Here is a 16,477-nt window from a genome sequence, read left to right as displayed (position 1 = left end):
GAGGGAGGGAGAGAGGGAGAGAGAGATCCAGATGGGTTGGAGGAATCCAGACCGTAAGTCAATGTCACGTGACAGGGACCATAGCCCGCCGAGATATCCTGCGGCTGAAACCTGCTTCTTCCCTTCTGTCTTGTAGACCCCAGCCTGATGGATGTCTGGTGTGGATAATGAGGGAAGAACGTGCCTTTTGCACCCAAGAGGTGACCCCGGAGCACGCCCCGGATGACCCCACGACTCGGAACGATGCGGCTAACCTGCATGTTCTCGTCCATCCTGCTGTTTGGAGCTGCGGGCCTGCTCCTCTTCATCAGCCTACAGGACCCTATAGAGCTCAGCCCCCAGCAAGTTCCAGGTGAGCCCCAAAATTGCTACTTAACACTGCCGGTCCACATGCAGACCTTCCTGATGGCCCTGGTGTGCCGGGGCTGGGTAACGGTAGCCTTGTAAACAGAGAAAAGTTGATGGCTTCCTCCTAGCAGGTGTCAGTGTCAGAGTGAGGGTGACAGGTCACCAGTTTCAAGGCTGTGGCTCTGGCTTCCATAGCAATTGAGCAGCCCCTGGTGTGGGCAATGGAGAGGCTCCCCATCTGGTCAGACAGTATGTTGTCTTCAGTGAATCTCAGACTCAGGAAATTCTGCCAACTCTTGGGACATCTTCCACATTGTTCTAAATACCAGAAGATAAATGTCTTTCTATTTTTTTTTCTATTTTTTTTTTTATGTCACTGGGAATTGAACGCAGGGTCTTACCCCTTGATCATTTTTCATTATTTTGATTTTGATTTATGGTCTGGCCTTGAACTTGTAACCCTACCTTATCTTCCTGAGTAGCTGGCCTTATAGGGCTACACCACTAGACCCAGATGAACATGTCTTCTTTTGAAAAGTTTTCTTATAGCTGAGTGTGGCGTACACCTATAAGCCCAGTACTTGAGAGGCAGAGGCAGGTACAGATGGATCTCTGAGTTTGAGAGGGATACATTGACCAGCCTGGTCAATGAAGCAAGTTCCAGGCCAGCCTAGACTATGTAGTAAAATCCCATCTCAAAAAAATAATTTTGGGGCTGGAGAGATGGCTCAGTGGTTAAGAGCACCGACTTGCTCTTCCGAAGGTCCCGAGTTCAGTTCCCAGCAACCACGTGGTGGCTCACAACCATCCGTAATGAGATCCGACGCCCTCTTCAGGAGTGTCTGAAGACAGTTACAGTGTACTTACATATAATAAATAAATAAATAATAATAATTTTGTTACAGGAATTAATTACTTTATTCATTGGGCAACGGGCATACTGGTAGAATCTGAAAGTGCCTTTCTTCTTCTGACCCCTGACTATCTTCATGAACTCACATGTCTGGAGTATGACTTAGTTTCCCTGTCCAGCCCTGGGGATCCCTCGAATCTGGCCTGAGACAGAAATTAAGACACATGTTGGCTTTGTGAGGCTGAGACCTGGTCATATCACACACACACACACACACACACACACACACACACACACACACATTTCCTCTGTGCCTGTGACCCATCGGAGTGGTCAATGTCTGCTGGGGATGTGGGGTGCAGACAGTGAGAGGGACGTGTGGAACACTTAGAGCAGATGGGATATGGAAAGAGGGGGTCTCCAGGGCTCTTGATGCCAGATATGATGGAGCTGGCTATCACAAGCGTGGGCCAAAGGCTGGAGGTTAATCTGCTTAGAAGGAAGAGGAAACCTGGGCTCCCGAGTCACAGCACTAGCAGGGATCTATTGTGAGGAGCCCTCAGAGATGTGCTTCCTCTCCAGGGACATGTGCATGAACACACTGCTTGCAGGGACAGGATGAAAGAGATGTGCAGGCCAGAGGTTTAGGCCGATGGCTTCCTGTGACACTCTGGCTTGCAGCCTGAAGCACAGGAGGGATGGATGCCTACTCTCCAGCCAGGGCTTTTTCCCTAGCACTACCCCCAGCTCCCCCCAACTCAGCCCCCTCCTCTTTGTATCACTTCATTGTTTTACTTCTGCAAACTGGAGCTAAATCAGTGGCCTTTAGCCCAGATTGAAGGCCACAGGCCTCAAGAGGAAAGGAAGAAACCCACACAGAGCCCAGATCCTGTCTGGACCCAGCAGCCGCTGGCAGAGCCCTGCATGGGGTGCGGAGGCTGGAGAGTTATCTCTTTCATCACAGGGAGTAAGATGCCAGTTCAGTTGCAGGCCCCAGAAACAGCCGGTAAGCCACTGTGCTGACCACATTCCCAGGTCAACCCCTACAGCTGGTGGCTGTCAACAATGGGTCCGGGGGGCATCTCCCAGCTTCTGAGGAAGCGAGTGTGCATGACCAAGCTGGCTCCTCTGGGGACTTTGTAGCCTCTTGAGAGCTCTAGAATAGCTAGTGACATTGAGTCAGCACAGCTGGGTCCAGAGGACAGAACCATCATAGTACAGCAACTAAATGCTCCCGGTGACTATGTGTAGTCTGTACAAAAAGAAACCAGACAGCAAGGGATCTTGAAGACAGCTTGGAAGAATCGTGCCTCTGGTGGATGCCCTGATGTGTGGGTTGTGGTGCACACACAGGCCAAGGGTCCAGCCATCTGATGTCTGCACTGTGGGAGGGGCCAGAGAGAAAAAGCATAAGCTTATATGTATGGTGTCCATCTGGGTCAGGAGGGTCCCTCTGTGGTCCCTTCCTGGGATATAGATCATCTATTACCAGGTATGATTCTGCTCTGTTGGTCCTAGGATATGCCCTGCCATGCCAACAGCCAGCTGGTAGAGCAGAACCCTTAATTTCCCAGGCACTGCATTCCTGTCCCTCTTTCTACCTAGCATTGTTCTGAAACAGCTGCCCAAATGCACAGATGTGTAACAGGTGGGTGGGAGCCAGAGTATGGTTGGGACTTCTGGGGTAGAGTGGCGCAGTGTGGTGGCAAGGCACTTGAGCCTCAGACCCTCAGACCCTCAGACCCTCAGACAGAAGGGTGAGGGATTGCTGTTGAGTGTCCCCTGCGGTGGGCGGAGCCAGGTGAGGAGCGTGGGTGGGTCTTTACTGTGAAGTTCTATTGGCAGATGCTGCCACGCTCGACGTGCTTACGTGATGGGCAGCCCTGCCAGTCTATGTAAATCACACCAAACACAGTCATAAAACTTTAAGTAATGCTTACGTTCCTTTCCCTGAGCGAAGTGCTCCTGACACAAGCTGTTTGTGTTGATTTGTTACTATTCATTTATTCCTTCCCTGTACCACTCGCAGCAGCCTAATTGTGATTCGGTACCAAGAAAGCAATATCAAAGTAATTTTCCACAACATTAGTTACAATTTTCTTCTGATCCTTCAAGTGAAACAACCCCATCCTGTTGGCTTCTCCGAGCACATAAACCTTGATTACATTTATCTGTTGGAAACCATTGCTTACAAAGCGTATGCGTCCAGTTGCGTGCTGGGTGGCCCCGACAGCCCTGACCAAGCCCTCTCACCCTGGGAGTGAGTCTCTGTTCCGAAGAGGTATAGGCTACAAGTCTGTGCTGTCTGTCGGCGGGGCCATCTAGCGGGGACTAGAACACAGGGAAAATCCACACCATGGGATGTGAGCTCTGTGGATTCTGTAACGTTGAGAAGGCAGGAGAGGGGAGGCTGGCAGATCAGTACCCAGGAGCCAACTTGAAAACGGGGATGGATTTCGTCTGCGCCTGTGGCTCTTGGGGGTCCATCGCTGATTGGATCTCGCTGTACAGTTACTAGATGTTGAAAGCACATCGTTCTAGGCTGTTTTCTGTCACTGGAATGAACACCGTGAAAAACAGAAGTGTAGGGGAATGCCAAACACCCAGGTCCTTCTCCGGGAAGTTAAGCAGGAATTGAAGGCAGGAACCATGGAGGAACGGAGTTTGTTGGCACTCTCCCTCTCCGACTCATGTTAGTTAGCTTTCTTGTATAGCCCAAACCCACCAGTGTAGGGATGGGACTGCCCATGGTGGGCTGGGCCTTCCTACATCAATTAGCATTTAAGAAAGTGCCTTACAGACAATGGGCACAAATTAATTTGATGGAGACAATTCTTCGGATAAGGTTTCCTCTTACGAGGTGACTCTAGGTTTGTGTCGGGTGGACAGATGTAGTTAACTATGGCATATCTGAATCTCTTGGGGGCCAGCTAGCCCACCTCAGCCTGGCTAGGGCATCAAACAGAATCTTACAGAACTACCAACTTCTGTAAGGTGGGTCTCTTAGTCGGGGTTGGTATTGCTGTGAAGAGACACCATGACCACCCCAACTCTTATAAAAGAAAAAACCATTGAATTGGGGCTGGCTTACAGTTTCAGAGGTTTAGTCCATTTTGCCATGGCAGCCTGCAGGCAGACACGGTGCTGGAGACAGGGCTCTACATCTAGATCAGCAGGCAGCAGGAAGAAAATGAGACGCACTAGGCCTAGTTTGAGCTTCTGAGACTTCAAAGCCTACTGCTAGAGACGCCTCCTCCAACAAAGCTACACCTCCCAATACTGCCACTCTCTATGGGCCTAGGAGGGCCGTTTTTATTCAAAGCACCACAGTGGGTCATGCTTTCTTTTTTTAAAAGAACGTTATATTTTAAGTTAGTCCCTTTGGAACAGAACTAAGGACCTGACAGAAACAAGGTCTACCTTAGTTCAGTCCATCCTGGGTGAGGTTGGGAGAACATTGTGGCCACAGCTTGAGGCAATGCCCCCCTCCTCCCATGCTGGCAGACAGGAAGCTGGAGGCATGGATCAGAGCCCCATCTCCTCTAGCCAGGCCCCCATGACCTTCAAAATGGGCCCAGCATTCAGCAGAAGAGCCTGTGGGTGACTGTAGATCCAGATGATAACAGATAGGTCCCTGCTAGCTAACCTTCATTCTAAGATTAGATTTTCTTGTTTACCAGAGAATTCTACCTATCTAATTACAATTATTTTTCAGTCTACAAAATTGCAAGTCCTAAGGCCAGAGCTCCTGCTCCCAGTATGTTTATTTCTATGCTTTGCTTCCTTTACTCGTGTGACCATGTATGACCATATATAACCATGTAGTTCAGGCTAGCCTCATACTCACAACGCTCCTGATGCAGCCTTTCTGGCGCTTGCTGGAATTACCTACCTAGGAACACATGCTAGGTTTTGAACCCAGGGCCTTAGGCATCCTAAGCAAGCGTTCTACCACCGAGCCACGTGACTAGCCCAGAAGGTCACTTTTCGACCCTTGATACAAGGTTCACCCTTCTCCTAATAAAAGGCCAGCCTGGGGATAACGGCCTCAGCTCAGTGACTCTGAGGACTACAGAAGGCCGCATGTGCATTCCCTGTGACATACAATTTCACCAGCTGCCTTTCTCTGTGAACTTTGTATCGTTGGAATTAAGATTGGGATGATAGAAAAATATACCCTAAGAGCCTGCCCCCATCACCCCTGCCTGGCCAGGCTGGCCCCATCTCTCCCTCTCATCATATTTCTCCCTATATCTGAGTTTTATGCCAGATATTGACCCAACTCACACATAAATATTACAATGGTTCTCAGCTCAGATGATAAGGATTCTTGTTTTTAACATTACATCCCACCATCTTATGGTCCCTTAAAAGCAGCCAACAGCTAAGCAGGCACTCCGTGAGAACCTGAGGCTGGAGAGTCCCAAGTTTGGGGTGAGCCTGGGCAATGCAGCAAGTCCCTATGATAATTTTTTTTTTAAAAGACTCAAATGTCTAGTCAGTGTTGAGACTTAATTATCTCGTAGATATAAACACAGGTGTCTCCAGTGTCTTATCCAGTATTCAGGTCTAGCCACACAATGCAGTTTCCTGGTGAATCCATTAAATCTCTCCCTACATGTAAGTTCCTGTCTCTCCCTGTTTATTTCAGGATGCTGAGCCGTGGGTCATATAGGGTGCTCCCATTGTGGTCTTAATTCATTTCCGCTATTTGTCTTTTATTTTTTGTGTGTGTGTGTTCTACATACAATTGGGAAAGCCTTGCGAAGCAAGCACATACAGATTTGGTTTGGCGTCCCTTTGCTTTTTAAATAAGAATTCACATGTGGCTCCGTGGTCTCCTGCCAGGCAGCTCATGCCCTCCTGCCCTCTTGTAATGTTCGTGAGCTACCAGTGGTCACGCCTCCATCTGCCCCTCAATCAGGGGTCACACTGAGGCCTCATCCCTCTTCCATCCTTCCTTGTTGCTTAAATGGGATGGAGTTTGTCTTAATGGGGCCAGGTGAGCTGTTGCCAGCGACCCATGAAGCTGAAGTGAGTGTGGAATGACGGGCTGATTGAAGTAACAAGAAAAAATAGTGCCAGGCTTGGCAATTCAGGCTGGCTTCCCAGTGCTAGGGAGACTGAGGCAAGGGCATCGAGGGGTCTGGACTAGCCCTGGCCATAGCGTGAGTTCAAGACCAGTCTGAGGTACAGAGCAAGCAAGACCTTGGAGTGGGGGGCAGAGTCAGAGACAGACAGAGAGACAGACACAGACAGCGGGGAAGGAGAGGGAGAGAGGGAGGACACCTTATCATGCATATTCTGTTGTATGCCTTTTACATAATTCTTTTAAAAATTTAAATTACTGGGGGCTGGAGAGATGGCTTGGTGATTAAGAGCACTGACTGCTCTTCCAGAGGACTCAGGTTCAATTCCCAGCACCTACAAAGCAGCTCACAACCATCTGTAATTCCAGTTTCAGGGGGATCTGATACCCTCACACAGACATACATTCGGGTAAAACGCCAATGCACAATATATATATACATATATACATATATATATGTGTGTGTGTGTGTATGTATATATATATATATATGTATATATATATATATATGAATAAATAAGTCATTAGAATTTTTAAATTGCATTTATTTATTATTTATTCAGGGGTGGAGCCCGTGACATAGAGCGCATGCAGAGGTCTGAGGACAACTTATAGGAATCAGTTCTCTCCTTCTGGGTCCTGGGGATTGAACTCAGGCCATTAGACTTGGCAGCAGACAACTTTAACCACTGAGCCATCTGGCCAGTCCAAGTTCTTTATTGTTTGGCTCTGGCAGAGTGGCTTTTCCTAAAGTAGGCGCTCCCTAAGTTTCAGGGCTCTCTGCTCTCTCCCAGGATGGAGTAGCTGTGGCTGAGGTACCACAGTCACAACCCTGTCCCTTCTTTAACGACCCGTGGTTTAGATAATAGCTTCTCTGTCTGTGTGGTACCCTGGGGCAGTCACTGCGTAGAACAAGAATATTTCAGAACAAAACCCACCAATGTTGACAAGAGCATTCACCATGTGTAAAGTCTTATGCTAAGCAAAGATATTTAGTTAGTTAGTTAGTTAGTTAGTTAGTTAGTTAGTTAGTTAGTTAGAATGGAACTCCCTGTGTATCCCAGGCTTGTCTGGAACTTGCTAGTAGACCAACTTGCTAGTAGACCAGGCTGGCCTTGAACTAGATCCTGCTGCCTCTACCTCCTGAGTGCTAAAATTGTAGGCATCTACTACCACATCCCAACATGGTTCTTATAACATATGGCTCCTGGTACCATGTGCTGAATAGGCACTAAGTATCTCAAACACAGAAATGGCAACCACATAAGTACTGCCAGCCTCTGACCATATGTCAGGCACCATCACAGGCATGTTACACACCTTTGACACTGTAGAAGAAGTCTCTATGAGTTACTATTAGGCCATTTGGTGATGAGCCCAGTGAGCTCAGGGAGGTAAAGAGCCATGTCCAAGGCCACAAAGGCTGAGGCTTCAGAGCTGGCCTGTGCTGTTAAGCAGCTGCTCCCTGAACCCCCAGCACATGAGGCCATGGGCATCACTTAGGCTCAAGCCCACAGCATAGCCTGGTGTTGATAAATATGTTGAGGCCAGAAAGAATATGACCCATGAGGGGCTCTGAGGGGCTTGGAGGCTGGAGCATCACCAATGGCTGAAGAATCAGCCGGGCTCTAGTCCCAGCAACCACCCCAACACATGGGGCAGAACCAGCCTTTGCCCCAGGGGATGGGAAACTGGGAAACTCATTCTAGGACTGGAGAGAGGAGGGCTCAGTGGTTAAGAGTGCTTGCTGCTCTTGCAGAGGGCCCAAGTTTGGTTCCCAGTATCCAGATCATGCCACTTACAATTACCTGTAATGCCTGCTCTGGGGATCTAGCCCCCTTCCAGCCTCTGGAAGGTGCCTTCATGCCCACATGCACAAACACACACACAGTCACATAAATAAAAATAAATCTTTTATCACTGTAGTGGCTGCATGGGATAGGGAGCATGAGGTTGACAAGACATATCTAAGCAGGACAGGTGGGAACACGGGATACAGGGGATGGGACCACAGACCTAGAACAGTCGATGGGGAAGAATATAGCATTAGTTACCTGTGCCTTCACTGAGCCTGGGTCCAGGATTAGAGTTGGAGAGACTTTACCAGTGTCGGATGAAACAGAAAGCAAATGCTGGGGTTTTGTTTGTTTGTTTGTTTTGTTTTGTTTGTGTTTTGTTTTATGTTTTATGTTATTTGAGACACAAAGTCTCACTGTGTAGCTCTGTCCTAGAACTCACTCTGTAGACTGGGCTGGCTTCGAACTCACAGAGATCGGCCTGCCTCTGCCTCCCAAGTATTGGGATTAAAGGCATGCACCACCATGTCTGGCTTGAGAAAGGCTGATTTTTAAAGTGTGTGTGTGTGTGTGTGTGTGTGTGTGTGTGTGTGTGTGGTCTGTCTGTCTGTGTGTCTGTCTGTGTACCATGTGCATCCAATGCTCACAGAGGCCAGAAGAGGGCGCCAGATCCCCTAGGACTGGAGTTACAGCTGGTTATGAAATAGCTGCCCAGTTTGTGGGTGCTGAGAATAGAACTGGTCCTTTGTCTTTTGTAGACAAAGGCAGCCAGCACTCTTAAATGGAACCATCTCTCCAGTCTTTGTATTAGTTATTTTTGCATCTCTATTGCAAAATTCCTGATAGATACAACTTAAGGGAGGAAGGGCTCGCTTTGGCTCATGGTCCCAGGGACTTTCACATCATTATTGAGGGACAAGCCCTAGAATATCTCTGTCTGTAGTCAGAGGGTGGGTTTAAGGTAGGGTGTAGTGACTATTCACTTCACAGTACATCAGGAATAAGATAGACACATATATTTCCTTCAAAAGTCTGCCCTAGCTGGGCAGTGGTAGCACATGTCTTTAATCCCAGCACTTGGGAGGCAGAGGCAGGCAGATTTCTGAGTTCCAGGCCAGCCTGGTCTACAGAGTGAGTTCCAGGATAGTAAGGGCTATACAGAGAAACCCAGTCTCGAAAACATAAAAAAACAAAAACAAACAAAAAAGTCTGCCCTAGGGACCTGCATCTAATACCCAGACCCACCTCCTAGAAGCCTTCAAGATAATGGTACCAACTGTGGCTAATGTGTTCAAAACATGAGCCTGTGGACAACTTTTCAGATTCACACTGTAACAGACACCAAGGTGGGTTGTGTGTGAACAGAGTTGGTGACCTGGTTGGGGGGTGGGGTGGGGAGGAAGACAGAAGAGGAAGACGTTGGGGTTGCTGGCTGTGGCAGATGCAGATGGAAGGTTTCTTTTCCAGGGTAACTCTGACAGGGAAGGCAGGGGTCATGGGTTCTGTTTCAGGCTTAGGAAACCAGAGATCCTGGGTAGCATGTGGGGTGGTATTCTGTAACCTATGGGTGGCTCCACCCCCACGGATCATGGGAAGGTTCCTTCTGCCTCTGTATCCTCTTCATTACTGGAGGTTGGGGTCCCAGTGATGGTGGACAGGGCTATTAGAGAGCTGTGCTCTGGAAGGAGCTGGTACAGACCCTGCCGGTGTTCCTTGTTGGGCTAGATGCCGAGGTTGGGATCAGGCTTCTGCCTGTCCTGGGACAGAATCATGACAGGTGGGTCTCTGGGTCTGCCAGCTGGGGAGAGAGACCTGTGTGCACCTGTCTGTGCAGGGACCCCACAAGTTCCAGCCAACCTGAGGTAGGTGAGGGGTGTGAGCAGACATGAAGGTGAGTGGAGGAAGACCGAGTAGGCTCTGCTTCAAGGAACACAGTCTGGAGATCAAGGGCAGGGGCTTGAGCCTTTCACTAGAGTACCCCAGGGCATTATGGGAAAGACATGGCCCCGTTACAGAGAATGCTGGGAGAGTGCCACCTGGGTGGCACTCACAGGACAAAAGTGGCTGTGAGTCCTTGGGCCTCCAGAAGGTAGAGGAGTTGGCAGAACTTCCTGGAGTCAATCTGCTGTGGGACGTCCACATAACTTCTCCAGCAGCCACGTGGTGCAGACCTCAGGTGTGGTCAGCCAGGTAGGCTTAGGCCTACTCTGTGAGACTGGGAGACTTTCTCCAGAACACATGCCTCTGATCCAAGAAGGCTACAGAGCCAAAGTCTTCGTGTCTCTGAGGCTCCCGTGTTATCCTCCAGAGACAAAGCTGTGCTGGCTAGACCATGCATGGCTCCCATGCTGGGTCCCACGTTATCAGGTGGTGTGGCCCTGTTTGTTCAGAGCCGAGGGCCACTCAACAATTCCAGGTCCATCTGGTTTCTACAGAGACTACTGTTGTCTAGGTGTGTCCCCTGGGAGCTTCGAATCCACAGAGCCCAAAATGATCCACAGTGGTAGCAGCCTAGAAACGCTCAGCCAGTCCATCAAAGCACAGTGACAGCTTACCTGGACCCTTAGCGCTGAACCCTGCCCACTCAGGGCTGGGATATTGGAGTTCTCACTCCTCCCAGGTCTGGGGAGCCAGCCCCTCCCATCTCCACAGAGCTGGCTGCTTTCCCCAAACAGGTGGGTTTTCCTGGAATCCTCTGGAGTCTGTTTCCTGAAGCCGTTTTCTAAAGGCATTGCGGAACATCATATATATTTCCTCTAAACCTTGTGAGGCTGACACATCCTTGTTGTGACTGTGAATATCAGAAGTGACATGTAATTGCAGTGATCCATCCTGTTAAGTAGCTGGCAATACATCATTGCAAAATCAGCCAGGCTGGGACTCTCAGATCCCAGTGTTTCTAAACAATAGACCTGTACCATCTTCAAACTTGCTGAATGCCGCCCACGGCTCAGTGAGGACACTTTATCCTCCCTCATCTCACCTTTCTGGGACCTCAGAGAACAGCTTCACTGGGTTTTCAGGTCTCCTGGGGCATGTCCCTATGCATCATGTATCACAGCCAGGTTCTCCCAGCCAGGGCTGTGGGTGGGGATACCAGGCCAACTGCTCCTTCTACTCATGTGAGGTCTTGCCCTTCCTGACCCTTAGACTCGAGGAATCCATGTGTATGTTCATCCTGGGCCAGCTCAGTCCCCACTGTCCAGCAGGAAGAAGGAAGGAAGGCTCATTGTACACAGTTGAAGGCATACTTGGGTAAGAGACTAACAATACCAGATGGCCCTTTGTGGAACGCAGGGCTCCATTCACGTTGTGTTCAGATTGTGGTATGAAGGGCAACCCCTACAGCTAGACAGAAGCCAGAAATGAAGGATGAGTGGACACAGAGCCCTTTGTGGTCATCAGCCAACAAGTGCTAAGAGGAAAGAGTCTTCAAGCCCTCAAGCCCTAGTGGGTTTGGGGTTTCCAGTGGTGCTAGAGTGGGAGCCTATGTTAGTCAGCTCCAGTGGTGCTAGAGTGGGAGCCTGTTAGTCAGCTCCAGTGGTGCTAGAGTGGGAGCCTGTGTTAGTCAGCTCCAGTGGTGCTAGAGTGGGAGCCTGTGTTAGCTCCAGTGGTGCTAGAGTGGGAGCCTGTGTTAGTCAGCTCCAGTGGTGCTAGAGTGAGAGCCTGTGTTAGTCAGCTCTAGTGGTGCTGGAGTGGGAGCCTGTGTTAGTCAGCTCTTTGTTGCTGTAACAAAAATGTCTGAGTGAAACAAGGGAGGAAAGATTCGGGTGAACAAGTTTCCAGAAGATTTTAACCTATTGTGGTAGGAAGGGTGTGGTAGAGCAGCTTACTTCATAGATGCTAGAAAAGAGGAAGGGTGAGTGGGGGTGGGAGGAGGAGGAGGAGAGGGGGGGAGAGAGAGAGAGAGAGAGAAAGAGAGAGAGAGAGAGAGAAATGGAGGAAGAGAGAGAGAGGAAGAGAGAGAGAGGAAGAGAGAGGGGGAGGCATGGAGACAGAGACACAGAGAGACAGAGAAAGGCAGAGACCCAGAGACAGAGAAAGGTAGAGACACAGAGAGACAGAAAGAGAGACAAACCTGGACTAGCTGATATTTTCTCCTTATTATACCCAAGTCTCCTGACTATTGGGTGGTACTTCCCATGTGTAAGATGGGTATTTCCTCCTTTCTCAGTTCCAGAATCTTCCCCCCCAGAAGATATATGCTTCTGAGGTCAACCCAACCTGCCAAGCAAAATCCACCATTGGAGCTAGAGAGATGGTTAGCAACACTTAGTGTTCTTGCAGAAGGCCTGGACTCAGTTTCCAGCACTCGCATAGCAGTTCACAACTGGCCCTGGCCTCTGGGGGTCCCTGGGCACACACAGCACACATATACACACTCAGACACACACACACACACACACACACACACACACACACACACACTTTGCATATATTAACCATCGTAGCTGGACCTGGTAGCACAGGCTTATGATCCTAAGACTACAAGGGCAGAGGTAGGCCAGTTGCAAGGCCTGGGCTCCAGAGTGAGTTCAAGGCTATCTTAGACAATGTAGTGAGACATTGTCTCTAAACCAAAGGCAACAGGGTGCTGGAGTGTAGCTTGGGGTAGAACACTTGTCTGGCATGCATGAAGACATGAAGCTCTAGGTTCAATCCTCAATACCAAGGGGAACTTTTTTTTTTTTTAACCATTCTGGGCTGCAGAGATGGCTCAGTGGTTACGAGTGCTTCCTGTTCCTATAGAAGACCTCAGCTCACTTCCCAGCATCTAGATCAGACGGCTCACAACCACCTATAACTCCAACTCCCAGGGATCTAATGTCCTCTTCTGGCCTCCATGGTCACCTGCATCTACTTGCACGTACTTAGACATATGTACATACACACATAAATAAAGATAAATCTTTAAAAATAATTAGCTATTGCAGCCCATCCTTGAGTTCTCCTGTGTATTTGTGGGAGTCCTGAAAGACCCCTGTTCTCATACTCTCTGGGAGCCCCTAACTTTGGGGGACCCACTCTGTGTCTACAGCTAGAGTTGTTCTGTCCAATACTCTCTCCCTTGAGCCTAGACCATTCCCGTAACATCCCTAGCCTGAGGCTTCCCAATATCTTCTTCCTCCATGTGACCCCCGTGTCCTGGGTGTCTCCTCTCCCCCATCCTGCAGATAGAGGGGACTTTCGAGTCACCCTGCAGAAGACATCCCAGGGTCTGCAGCCAGAGCTTCGCTTTGCTCTCGTGCATTGAAATATGCTCAATGAGAAATAATGAGCGTGTGGGAACTAATAACAGGAATCACCTAATTAAATTAGGAAACAGACATCATATTACTGTAATCTGAAAATTGATATTAATAGAAAATGGTCCCAGCATTGTTATGCTAAAGGTTCCTAGGGGCGGGGAAATTAGGAGAGAAAACAGAACAGGAAAGTGGGGCAATCGTGGCTGATAGAAGCGTGACATATGTTTTCAGGGAGCTACAGTAAAACACTAAAAATAGAAGTCTGGAGTGTTGTGTGGGTTTAATGAATTAATGGACGGCATTGGCTTTGAAAAGCCCCCACAGCTGCACACAGGTACAGGATGATCATTTACAAAACAAGACCATGTAATTAAGCCTCAGAATGTGTGATAGTGTGTTGTTTGGGGGTTGCTAGGCACTGTCTTGGGTGCTTTTACCCTGTCTGTCTGCCTTCACCCCACGAGGCTGTTAGCCTCCACTTAAGACAGTAACTGCCTAACAGGGAAGTAGACAGGGCCCTATTTTAATGCAGACCTGGGCATTTCCCATTCTCTGCTTGCCTGTTGCCTTCATGTCCGGGTTTCTGGGTCTTTTTTTTTTTTAAATGTTAGTCTCCTGTTTTTTCTCCCCAGAGGACCTTTCTTGATGGCACCCTACAGATTTTGGAAACAGCCCAACTCCCTGATTGTAGGCTCCAAGGCTCCTCGACTATTGTGGTTACTGAGACCCATGCAGACACCTTCTGAAATTACAGTCCAGCTTGGACTCTGGGTCCCCATTGTGTGTGGGCTTGGGCACGGACCCATCGGAGCCAGCTGGTTCCGATGCCCACCCTGTCCCTAGGTGGCCTGGTTTTAGGTTCTGCTTCTCACAGGGGCTCATTGTCCCTCCTAGGCGGGGATGAATCAGACTGTTCTCATGTGACACAAGTCACATGTCCAGAGGGGGTTCTTAGATGTGGGGTGGCCTCTTTCCCACCCAGCCTGGGCCGGAATGAACTGCAGACTTGGGGGAGGGAGTAGATGCTAGGATTGTGTGTAAGATGCCCCAAAATGATGTCTGGTAGGACACCATGTTTGCACCAAGGCCTGGCAAGGAGCTTTGTGAAGACAGAAGGAGGGTGAATGTCCTGCCTCACAGCCTGGACCCCTGTCTTCAGTCACTGACTGACCAGGCATCATCATTAACATCGCCTGGCAACTGAAACTCTAATCGCAAAGTAACATGAGGCTCTAGGAGAGACCAGGGGGTCATCTCCTGTCTGCCTTACTTCTCTGTCCCTCAACACACCCATCCTCAATTCTCAGGTCCAAGAAGCTGAGGCCTTTGAACACACAGCAAACAGAACAAGGCATCCGTTACTGGTGGAGATGGCCCAATGGGGTGTGACAGCTCCATCTTCCCTTGTGTCCTCCAATTCTTTTTTTTTTTTTTTCATGGTTTTAGGGCTTTATTGTAGAAAACAGAGAGAGAGAAGGTAGAAAAGTAGAGACCGGCCATGGCCACGTGAAGAGAAGGGGAAGGGACAGGGAGAGAGGAAGCAAGAGGTGAGAGTAAAGACAAGAAAGAAAGCGCTTGAGAGCAAGTCCAATTCTTAATGCAAGCGGTGGGGTATTGGCTTTGAGCCAGCCTCAACTCCAAAGGCAAGGTTGTTGTCCTTTCCAAGGTCTCTGGGCTAGTCTTCATTGTTGAAAACCAAGGGTAAGTTCACCATGGTCATATTGACACGGGAAGTACTGGCAGGCAGAGGCATAGCCAACAGGGGGAGAGCCTGGGGATGGAATAAGGCTATGTACCCAAAGGTCAGCTACCTGTGTGGGTTTATACCAGCCCCTGACATTCCCACAAACCCCATTCCTGTACCTTAGGGTCAGTGCACATCTGTCTCCTCCTGATAATATTTGCAGAATGCCTCAGGTCTCTAGGAAGATCTCATTTAAACTAGAAGCTCACCATTACATACCTGCTGATGTTTTCATTAGAAACCTTCCTTCCCAGGATTTGGGGCTCTACTGTTTTAACTCAAATCACCAGAGCACTCTGTGGAAGATTCTCTCCTTTAAAATTTTATTTATATGGGTAAATAGTGGCACTTGTTGGCACCCATTCTGTGGCCCCCGACCCCGGCAGCCCAGGAAGCTCTGAGGAAAGCACTGATTTCTGATAGAGGGGGCACAAGACCCCCAGGGCTCTACCCATTCTCATGGTCTGAGTCTCCGAAGGAAGTTGGGGATGCCTTTCTTTGTCCTCTCAGGCCTGGTTGAAGAAATTTTCAGCCATCCTCAGAGCCCTGAAGCTCACTGATATAAAGTGGTCTGGCCTTGTCCAGGATATACACTGAGCTCTGCTTGGTTGTCCCAAAGCCAGAGAGTCCAGTCCTGGCCAGTGGTGGATGAGTAATCTGTACTTACTGCTTTTTCTCTCCCTCCTCCTCTTCTTCAACCTCCTCTTCCTTCTCCTCCTTTCCCTCCCTGCCTCTGCCTCTCCCTTTACCTCTTCTTCTTTTTCTTTTTCTTTGTGCCAAAGTTTCACCAGGTAGCCCAGGCTATCCTGCAAGATAGGCCACAAACCTGCCATCCTCCTGCCTCACTGCCTGAGGGCTGAGATTGCTGGTTTGCCCCACTGTACCTGGACTGTACAGTGTACACTGTATTTTTTTTTTCAAAGAAGCTGAGACTATAACATTTTTTTACCTGGATCCCCAAGATCTCAGCCATAGCTCTGACTCAGGAAGTGTGCAGCAGAGATACCTGGGTCCTTGCACTTGGCATCGCCTCTTGTTTGCTGGGGAATGTGGCCCTGACCGTGTTTGTACTGAGCTGAGCCTCATCCTGCTAGATCTAGTCACTACTCTTCCCTGTTCCCTGGAGAACAAGAGAGATAGGTCAGGGCACCAGGAAGAAGTGATCTCCTAAGGCTAGGGATATTGGTCAGTGGTAGAGCCCCTGCCTAGAAGTGGCTGTGTTTAAATTAGAACTCTGATTGCAGATCCATGGAAATCTGTGAATTCTTATCTGTGATTCTGATAGCTGCTCGGGGCTCGGAAAGAGCCCTCTGTGAGATTCGTGGATCCCCGAGTGAGAGCCTGGAGGTGTGGCTCAGTGGTAGAGCCCCTGCCTACAATCCACTAATGAAGGCCTAA

General features: G+C 49.2%; 1 protein-coding gene across 3 annotated transcripts in view; it reads left to right on the top strand.

Annotated features, from left to right (window-relative positions):
• Chst8 (carbohydrate sulfotransferase 8) overlaps nucleotides 1-16,477 on the top strand; it is a 143,463-nt gene that overhangs the window by 65,006 nt on the left and 61,980 nt on the right. For 2 of the 3 annotated variants that reach the window (XM_031386183.1, XM_031386184.1), the window contains exon 2: nucleotides 137-352. In XM_031386183.1, the coding sequence (XP_031242043.1) occupies nucleotides 223-352 (130 nt within the window). In that variant the 5' untranslated portion in view covers nucleotides 137-222. Of the gene's footprint in view, nucleotides 1-136; nucleotides 353-16,477 lie in introns of those variants that run through there. The other variant, XM_031386185.1, reaches the window with a different exon arrangement.

The sequence above is a fragment of the Mastomys coucha genome, unplaced genomic scaffold (assembly GCF_008632895.1).
Source record: "Mastomys coucha isolate ucsf_1 unplaced genomic scaffold, UCSF_Mcou_1 pScaffold21, whole genome shotgun sequence".
In the NCBI taxonomy this organism is placed as follows: domain Eukaryota; kingdom Metazoa; phylum Chordata; class Mammalia; order Rodentia; family Muridae; genus Mastomys; species Mastomys coucha.
Note: the sequence above shows the minus strand (reverse complement) of the source record. Positions and strands in the feature narration are given on the sequence as shown.